Consider the following 9,977-nt stretch of genomic DNA (forward strand, 5'->3'; position numbering starts at 1 on the left):
TTGTTTTACGGATTCTGCTCTGTGACAAGGTTTTTCCGACCCGTAAACACGAGTTCGGTGAACTGAATTCCGAGTTTTCAATTCACGTGTTTATGAGCTCTCTAGAGATGCTCTTAGTAAACACAAACCAAAACCAGTCCAAAAATACCTTATATTGTTGTGTTTACCCGTTGGATTTAAATGTGGCGATTTCTTGTTATTTACTCGAAATAAAAACCCTTCCTTGCAAAGTGGGGAAGTAAATAACTGTTGCCTCCTTTTGCCCCGTCCGCAATCCGCCCTCTTCCCTCTCCCTCGCCCTAGCTAGGGTTTCACTCCCTTTCCACCTCCCCATCCCGCCGGAGAGAGCTAGGGTTTCACTCCCTTTCCACCTCCCCATCCCGCCGGAGTCTCTCTCCGGCAGGATGTCCCTGGCGGTCTCTCTTCGGCGCGCGGCCGCGCGCCTGCTCCGGGGCGGCGCCGGCGCGGCGAGGGCCGCGTCTTCCGCCGCGCTGCCGGCCCTGGGCGGGGCCCGCTCTCCGGTGCGCGGACTGCAAGGTAGGGAGCTACCCGGGTTCCTAGGGATCTGGGGAGGTCCCGCGGCGGGCGGTGGCGGGTCCTGGTGGTTCCGTTGCGCCGTGAGCAGCGTGTCCCGGCCAGGCCTGCTGGTGGAGCAGCTGCTCGTCGGGGGCGGGCGCTCCTTCGCCACAGGTGCTGTGCCGGAGGAGGTGTCCTTCAGCCCCGCCGCCCGCGAGGCGGATGGATCGCAGCCTGAGAAATCCCTAGCCACCTCGGATAAGTATGTTTCCTCTTTCCTCTCCTTGATCACTAGCAGTATTCGTTTTGGAAATCGACGCATTGTAGCTTAGTGTATGCATTCTGTATTTTCTTTGGATCAAGAACAAACTAGCTCAATTTAGTTCTGAGGGCTTAGGAAATGCCTTGTGCGATTCATTGGTGGCCACTGTTCCCTCGTTGTCTGCATTGTCAGCTTTAAAGCTGCATGTTATCATGTCAAGGCTTTGGATGCACATAATTGGGTATTGGAACTGAATACCAAATCCAAGATGGAAAGGAAATGGCTTCTAATTTAAATTCTGTTTTTTTGGATGTGTATGGTATTTGTTGTTAGAATCAAAGGGTGGCACCCAATTCTAATTACTGTTCGGATGTACAAACTGTGGAATCGGATGTTTTGTTCAGTTTGGACGATATAAACTTGTGTACAAGTATGAAAATAGTAGGTATATATTAGAATGTTTATATATTTTTCAAGTACCAAACAAAGCGAACTCGGCTCCATAGTTCAGTCGACCGAGACAAACATGCGCAACAAATTTTATAGCTTCCATACAAAAAAAGGAAGATGAATTTTGATGAAGCCATAAGCTGTTCGCTACAAAGGAAAAATCAAGGCATCAAGTAGCCAGATTAAATTCCAGAACAAGCGTGGTACTACTAGCACATGCCCAAACTACCCAGCTGTAGGTTTAGGTCACTCTGAAATACAACAGGACAGTGTGCGCTCCTAACAGCAGATTTTCGGCTGGTCGCATCGGGCAGCCATGGCCAGCAACACCAGGTAGCTGCTGTCGATCAGGTTGGTATACCTCTGCATTTCTTTGAGAGGCCACCGGAAAAACTCCCTCGACGTAGCTTTCATGCCATCCGTAACCCGTAACGACGCAGCCATGTGCATATCACTGTACTCTAAGTGCAGTGTCCCTTTCCTTAAAAACATAAGGCTTGTGCAAAGTGCAGGTAAGCAGAGAAGCCAAATGGTCCTGAGATTGTTGGACAGCCAGCTCTCTCCGGTGCTACTGGCCACCTTGTAGATAGCATACACAAGAAAGCTACTGATTCATCAAGCATCTTCATGCCAAACGACAAAGTGAACTAGTTAGTTTCAGCAAGCAATGAAAATCTGAATGGAAGTTTTTAGAAAAAAAAAGGATGATTGCCAAGAACATAAATTTACCTGTGCCCTGTCTCCCTAGGAGATCTAGCTGAGTGAACCAACTGCAGTCGGTGACCTGCTGCACCCACCCAGGATCCACCTCCAACTCTGGCCGGCCATGCTCGAGCTGGTGAACTGCTGCGCGCCCTTTGAACGGGCCAGCGATTTTATCCCCTCTGCCCTCCATGCTCTGGTCCAGGCTCCCGACAGGAGAAAGATGCGATGGGTCGTTGTACAAGAGGATTCAGGAGGCCAGGGAGAGGCCGCTGTACTACTCCCGCCGCCCGGTCGATCTAGGGTTAGGGACGGGCTAACAGGAGAAGATGGATGGGCGTCCGACGAGATGGCTTTGGAGGGGGAAGGTGAGAAGATGGCGGGGAAGGGAGAGAGAGAGAGGAGGGTGGGGAGAAGCTCACCGGTGCGGCGGCCGCTGATTCCTTCGGGTCGCTCGCTGTCTCCCCTCTCCGCCACGAGCGAGACTGCGAGAGGCCCTGTTCTGTTCCTAGACGAAGCAGTACGCACGGGGGTGACCTCCGAATCGTGGGAGTGCCATTTTGCACACAAGGGCGCGGGGCTTGGAATCGGACACCGTTTCGAGGCCCAAAATCCACACACATCCGAACAGCGGAAATGGAGGCTCGAAATCCAGATTCCCCAATTCCGAGTCTAATTCTGTGTGCATCCAAACACAGCTTTATAGTTTTCTGTAGAATTGGGAACTGGGGCAAGCATGTCCTGTTTATATCTAAAAAAGCTAAATTATCACTGGGATACCATGCTCTTGGGTTTTGATGGGCCCTAATGATAGAATATAATTAGTGCTGGTACCAAAGACAAAAAAGAGTATTTTGCTTGGGAAGTTTCAGAGAAAAGAAAAATCAGCTCCAAATTACTGTCATCTAGGGTAGTACCGTATTACTCTATAGCTAAATCTCACAAGTGGCCCACAAGGGCTGTAGCGAACCGGACAGCTGGAGAAGATGCCAATTAATTGATACATACGACGGCTAACTTTAAATTGCCAACTGTTTGAGTTGTGTCGTGGTTTACTCAGTGTAGCATGTCTTGCGGGTGCATTGTGCTCTAGGACTACATCATGACATGTCTTATGTATTGTTACGAATTATGTTATGACTGGATATATGTACTTGTATTATGCTCTGAAAAATTGATCACTATTTCAGGGACATCTTAGCGGATAGGCCCTTGAAGCTTCTTTCTGGGTCGTCTTATCTACCACATCCGGATAAGGAAGAAACTGGTGGCGAGGATGCACATTTTATTTGGGATGAACAGGCTATAGGGATAGCTGATGGTGTTGGTGGTTGGGCAGACCTTGGTATCGATGCAGGTCAATATGCTAGGGATATTATGTCTAATGCATTGACTGCAATAGAAGAAGAGCCAAAAGACAGTATCGATCTTACAAGGGTACTAGAAAAAGCCCATAGTGGCACAACAGTGAAGGGTTCATCGACAGCATGTATCATTGCTTTAACCGATCAGGTTGGTTACTGGTTTTGTTTATTTTTGTTCTGACATGATAATATATTTCCTTGTGGTTTTGGCATCAGTAAGAAAAGCTAAGAGTTGATCACAATTCTTTGTTGGTAATATAATGATAAATCCCCTTTTTACTATGTTATCACAAATTTTACTGACTCTTGAACATTGTTAGATATTGGCTGCCTTATCAATATTTTTAACATCTGGTTGCAAATTATTTCAGGGTATACAGGCAATTAGTATTGGTGATAGTGGCTTTTTAGTCATCCGAGATGGCTGCACATTGTTCAAGTCACCTGTACAGCAACATGATTTCAATACCCCCTACCAACTTGAGAGTGGCAACTCTAGTGACTTGCCTAGCGCTGCGCAGGTAAGTTCATGTTTTAGTTCCTCAGTCTGATTTATATACTGCATAGTGCATTTATTTTTATCATAACTAATATATGGACATGATTTGCTCATTTTAACAAATATGCATAGTTTGTGCCAGTTTTAATGGAGAACATAGTTTGAATTCTGTTGCAAAGTTGCATAGGGAAGCCTTTGTGTTGATGGGCTGCTTAAACTCTAGTACTTGCTGATGAAATAAATGCATACAGTTGCCATCTAGATTAGGAATCCTGTAGTCCATGCAACATATTTATACTTGCAGCTGTATTCATTCATGAGAACAGGATAGTCTAGCAATTGCGACAGATCAAAACCGAATGCCCATGTGTATCACCACTTGTTGTATATTTTGCAAAGGATATTGGCTCATGTTTTCTAGAGCTGTTGGGAGCGTTATTTTCGTATGCAGACTAGTGTTACAAAATACTTGGATTGTGATCACTTACGGTGTCTCCAGGTGTTCAAGGTACCTGTTGCGTCCGGTGACGTAGTTGTTGCTGGCACAGATGGGTTGTTTGACAACCTGTACAACAATGATATAACGGCAGTGGTGGTCCATGCGATGAGAGCTGGCCTGGAACCCCAAGTGACTGCTCAGAAGATAGCTGCGCTCGCACGCCAGCGTGCGAAAGACTCGGACAGGCAGACGCCATTCTCGACCGCGGCCCAAGAAGCTGGGCTCCGGCACTACGGCGGAAAGCTGGACGACATCACTGTCGTGGTTTCGTACATAACCGCTTTCAGCACTTAGTAAGGCCATGGACTTGGAATAGTTTGGCAGTTGCCTCCCCTTTTTGCTCTGTAGATATACTCGGCCCCCCTTTTCAGCTCTGTTTTTTCCCCTACTAGACTAAAGCTGAGCTGGACGCTTTATTGTTTGTAAGTATGTCGACTGGATGAATACAGTAGCTGTAGTTAATTGCAGACAATCTTTCTAGTGCTGTGAGAAAAGCATCAAAGGGCGTCAAATGCAGCATCTTATTTTCTTTACATAAGCTTTTGTTTTTTAATTATATTTTGTAGATCTTGATAGATGACCCTGCCTCTTTTTTTACATGACTTCTATGCATGTCAGCTACGAGCTTTAAAATAAAAATAAACAAAACGAGATGGACCTGTTACGAGCGATTATCTCACAAGTTGTCGTTTTACTGTAAGAACTATTGTTAAATGAAACTTTGTTGTGAAATTTACTCTTTACCCGAGTGACAGAGATAGCTATGTCAGTCACACCTATCACATCATCCATGTGTTATATACAATATCCTTTTGCTTTGGAAACGGAATATCGCATGGAATTTGCAACGATCATCCCAGTCAGTCATAGTACATGTCAATTTCAATAGTGTGGTGAAAGAAGTATCAGAAGCTTTGTTTTCTTATGGGAGATGCCCATACCTTGTTGCTTATTCGGACAGTAAAGATCAAACACATGAATTTCGTTGCTGGAGTTGCTGTGATGATACAGTTGAAATGTTCAATGCATGTGAAGTGAGAAAACCAGTCAGTCATTGTGATAACCAACATCGCTTTCTCGGCGGTGGGATGGTATGCAGAACCAAACCAGCAAGCATCAATATTATCTCTCCAGACAACCGCACGAGGCGGCGGTTCCAGACCAGACTCGGAGCGCTCTTGCCGGCGATTCAATGGCTCCCCTTCCCCTCCGATTGCCATCCAGCGAGGGGTTCTCATCCGTGTGTGTTTTAGGGCATGTTTAGTTCCTAGCTACAGTTTGCTGAGTCAATGTATGGTTAGTCCTAAGATGTGGCTTCAAATATTGAAGCCAAAGTTGGCAAAAAAAGACCATACATGCGATAAACTATGGCTATCAAATTTTGGCTCGGCTAATTGTGGCTAGGAATCAAACACGCCTTTAATTCTTGGTTTTGTAGGTTTTTGAGGCTACTCTATCAACGTCATGGTGGAGCAGATGTTGATGGTGCTTCTAGAAATAATGGTCTCTGAGTCCATGCTCCTTCTCGTTGGAGTTGTTGTTAACGCCGGCGAGAGGCTTGTGGAGTCCAAGCTATTGGAGTGGTCTCGATCTAAAGCTGCGTCGTGGTGTGGCGGTAGGGATGGACTGCTCTTGGAGTGTACGGTTCTAACTGTTGCGTGGTTGCGAGACGGTGGGGGATCCGCCGCCTGAAGAGCGGGGTAGTGTTGGCCTTGGATCCGGTGTTGAAGAGGCTCAGAGGGAGGAAGGCTGATGTTCCTTATCAGGCTAGATCCAATCTTACGAGGCTGGTGGCTATCGTGGCTCCTCGACGTCTCATGGTTAGGGGCATCTTCAGCGCCAAAGAGTGGACCAACTTTTCTTCTCCGGCGACGGCAAGGGATGGGCGTGCTTAGTAGTTGCGGTGATAGCAGTTTGCGGCAGTACAAATGTTTGTATCTTCCAGTGTTCTGTTGCTTGTATGTGTATCAAGCTCTGTATTATTGTTATGTTTCTGAATACAAGTAATGTATGACTATGGGCGTACATCATAAAAAAAAAAAGCCCGGAAGAGCAGGTGGCGGTTGCACGGATCTTTCTCCTAGGAAAATCAAAGCAAAAGAGAGGCCGTGAGGGTGTTTCGCATCAACGTCTTCGATAACCAACTCTCTAGCCTCTTCTTCCTCCTTTCCACCGGAGCCGATCCAAGGGCGTGCTCCCCGTCACGCGATTAAATCTGATGGTGACATGGGGTCGGCGAACGAGAGGACAGGCCATGCTAGCTAGTCATGAAGCTGAAGCTGATGGATGGCAGTACGATGCGGGACGCCCATCTTGCGGTGTCTACATGAGTGCTATGTCACCTTTTATACATCTCAATTTCCACGGAACGCTATCAATCTAATCAGATACCCCACATCCTTTTCCCCACGGATCGTCTGCAAAACTAGCAGGAAGCTAGGCCGGAAAAAGAAAGAGAATTGCCAAAAACCAGCACAATTCACGACATTGTAAGATTGGTCGCTAAACACATAGTAGTATTAAACCATTTCTAACCCGTGGGATGCTATAAGTGATGATGTGGCGTCCTAAGGCTAGTCATAGTGCTAGTATCATGCATATTGGTCCCACAATGTGGCAGCTAATTAAAGAGGATAGAGGAGATTAGAGGCACGCACGTAGCCCAAAAATTGCTTTGACCATTATTTTGGTCAATAAAATGTGAAATATATGTTGAAAAAATTGTATCATTCGAAAGCTTTTTGAATACGAATCTAATGGTATAAATTTTGTAGAAATATAATGTATATTTTGTTGATCAAATTAATGGTCAAACTTTATCTTAAACTACGTGTGTGCCTGTTAATCTGAGACGGAGGAAGTAACATATATGGATATCATAACGCATATCACGAGAAAATTTAATGCTAAACAAATCTTATACATAAATTTATATTGATTATAAAAAGCAATAAATATTGCATGACTGTGATACTACTCTATGATATTAACCACTATAGAGATGGTATCACACACAAATATCATATGCATGATACTACTACATGATACTTATCACTGTGACCACCTAAAAATAAGCCTAGAGCCACCGATGGACATGGGACCCACACATCAATGCACATTTCTTCATCCTTATCCCTGCTCCCAATTCCAATCCGGTGTCACCCTCGCCAGTGGACTACAACGCCGCCCAGAAAGCAGCCGGGCCGCGCGCGGCAGGCGGGAACCGAGGCATGGCGGCAGGGCGAATCTATAGGGTCCCCAGGGTGGTGCATGGACCACCCTGAAATTTCTTCTTAGCCTATATGCCATAGAAAAATTTAAAAATAAATATAATTAAATAAAAAATACATTGTTGGACCAGCCTGACATATTGTGCTAGATCCGCCACTGCATGGCGAGATACCCGCCGTGAGGTCTTCTCCCTGCCACCGGCCACGGGGCACGTGACTTGGTCGTCGACCACCTTGCCGAGGTCGACCTTGCGGTGATGGTGTGCACCAGGCCGGATCCTCCCCTCCCGTCATCTCCACATGCACGCCCATGCCGACGTCCTCTCTAATCGCCGATGGCTACCGGAGAGCGGCAGGGAGGATGGCGGAGACTTCCCGTATGCCTTCTCCCGCATGTGCTGGGTCGTGACCTTGGTCATGCAGGTACACCAGGACGCCACAACCGTGTCCATGGTCGACGAGTTGGGAGGAGATCAGCGCAGCGTCCCTCCACGGCTGTCACACAGGCTTCATGGCGCCACGTCGACCATTGGGACGGTCGGCTCTCACGCTAGACTCCGAACAAATTGGTCAACACAGGTGGGGAAAAGTTGGAATAGAAGGAAAAAAATGAAGAAATGGAAAAAATAGAAAAAAAAATTAACGGCCGGCAGCAGCTTCGGTCAAGTTTACCCGAGTTCAACGAATAACAATTAGTTTGCTTAGTTCAACGAATCAATGCTTCTTGCAAGCGTGTCTTCCAGAACTTGTGGTTATTTGCGCAAAACTTCAAAAATGGTTGTTTTCATCATAGTTTCTTGAATTGTGGTGGTTTTTTTAATTATGTTGGAAAAGAAAGATCGGCAAGATGGCGGTTGACCGGAGATTTCGCTCTCTCTGCAAAATGAAAGCAGACGAGGGACCGCTAGCATGCTCCGCGTCAACGTCTTCCCTAACTAGTTAACGACCCCTCTGTTCTTCTTCCCATTTTTTTGAACAAGAAAGGCCCCGAAGGATCTGGAGCTGCATTAATTCCACGCGGTTACAGACCAGATTACATAAAGGGTCTTTGAAAAACACGAAATAACAGAGAAGCCCTCATAGTTTGCAAACAGGACCCTAGGTAAGAAAGCAAAAACGCGATCAGGTCCTTGATCTGCGCCGGAGAAAGGACTCCGCCATCGACCGCTTCCAACACCGCCGGGGAGCAAGCCACTTGGGGCATTGGGAGCAGGAGTTGTCAACGACGAGCCAGATAGCCTCGCTGTGGAGGAAGAGAACCTGGAGAAGGGCCGCCTTTCGGCCATAAGATGCAGGGGCAGGGCAAAGACGCCGGCATGAGTCCCCTGTTGGAGAGCTTCCCAGGCTAACCGCCGCATGAACGACGGTGAAAATGAAGCACACGTAGCTCCGAGGTTGATGCAGTTGTGGCACCGTCTCCAGTGCAGAGCAGCAGCACGGCCACTGTCCTCGCTCTCGCCTCCACGACCGACCGAGAGGAACAACGTCAGTGCTCTGCTACTGCACCAGAAGCGGCGCAGATAAGACCACCCAACAACAGTCGACGAAGAAATGGCGCGGTTGTGGTCCTCCTCGCCTCCACGGCCGGCCAGGAGCTCGTTCACGCCGTTGGTCGTTAGCAGGCACGCTTTTCCCCCCTCGCCTCCGAGGCCGGCCAGGGAAAGACGCCTCCCGCCGCAGTCGCTCTGCAGAAGGTGGTTCACCGCCACTCCTTTATTGGACTGAGCGTCAGTCCTCCTCTCTACTCTCCCCTCCGACCACCGGAGAAGAAGAGCGAGAAGGAAAAACCCTAAATCGGATGAGATCTAGGCGGCCAGATCTCCTCCTCCGCTCAAACTACTGGGCACCTGGCCTCCTACCGGCATACTGCCACTACATCTAACTAACCTATCTACTCGGGCGTCTTCCCTCCGCCCATCTCGACCGGCGACGCCGGTGAGATTGGCCTCAGGTCGGCCCGGCCCTCTGAAAAGAGCTCTCAGCTACTGTAGCAATGAGAGAGAAAGAAGGGGGGGGGGGGGGATGAGCGCTTCTTCTTGTTCCCACTTAAGCAAATCGACTGACGTGCACGCAATCACGACGGATTATTTAATCCAAGTCGTGCAGCTGATGCATGCATCTCACGCTGCCGCAGCGTCGTCGGTAAGGTATCTTCCGATCTACGGGTACATTCTCCTTGGCTAGCCCAAAGATGGTGTATTCCTTGCCCCGTGGCTGGTATACACGCCAGCTTAGACCATATCATGACACCAACAAACTGGTTATATACCTGTAGATATGTATCTAGGCGTGTTTTGCTACATATATACATACAAATTTAGGGAAGTGTTATTGTGGCTCATGGGAGCATATGTACCTTTTATTTTGAAATATAGTTTAGACGCATTTTGAAATCTCAAAAAAGTTGAAACAAAAAGATTTGCGCGTACAGCTTCACATGCTACATACCCGTAAA

The 9,977-nt window shown here is 47.5% G+C and overlaps 1 protein-coding gene across 1 annotated transcript; it reads left to right on the forward strand.

Moving 5' to 3' along the window:
* Positions 1-404: 404 nt before the first annotated feature.
* LOC124685999 (probable protein phosphatase 2C 55) lies at positions 405-4,825 on the forward strand. Its single transcript, XM_047220015.1, has 4 exons — positions 405-778; positions 3,121-3,442; positions 3,666-3,815; positions 4,293-4,825. Exons 1-4 carry the CDS (start codon positions 405-407, stop codon positions 4,584-4,586), a joined length of 1,140 nt encoding a protein of 379 aa, XP_047075971.1. The 3' UTR covers positions 4,587-4,825.
* Positions 4,826-9,977: the final 5,152 nt, after the last annotated feature.

The sequence above is a fragment of the Lolium rigidum genome, chromosome 2 (genome assembly GCF_022539505.1).
Source record: "Lolium rigidum isolate FL_2022 chromosome 2, APGP_CSIRO_Lrig_0.1, whole genome shotgun sequence".
NCBI classification, from domain to species: Eukaryota; Viridiplantae; Streptophyta; class Magnoliopsida; order Poales; family Poaceae; genus Lolium; species Lolium rigidum.

What these genes read in the sequence shown, in the direction of transcription:
- LOC124685999 (XM_047220015.1), top strand. Translation starts at nt 405, where the DNA reads ATGTCCCTGGCGGTCTCTCTTCGGCGCGCGGCCGCGCGCCTGCTCCGG. An exon ending in TCATTGCTTTAACCGATCAG is followed by an intron (nt 3,443 to 3,665) that starts GTTGGTTACTGG and finishes AAATTATTTCAG; the next exon opens with GGTATACAGGCAATTAGTAT. An exon ending in ACTTGCCTAGCGCTGCGCAG is followed by an intron (nt 3,816 to 4,292) that starts GTAAGTTCATGT and finishes CGGTGTCTCCAG; the next exon opens with GTGTTCAAGGTACCTGTTGC.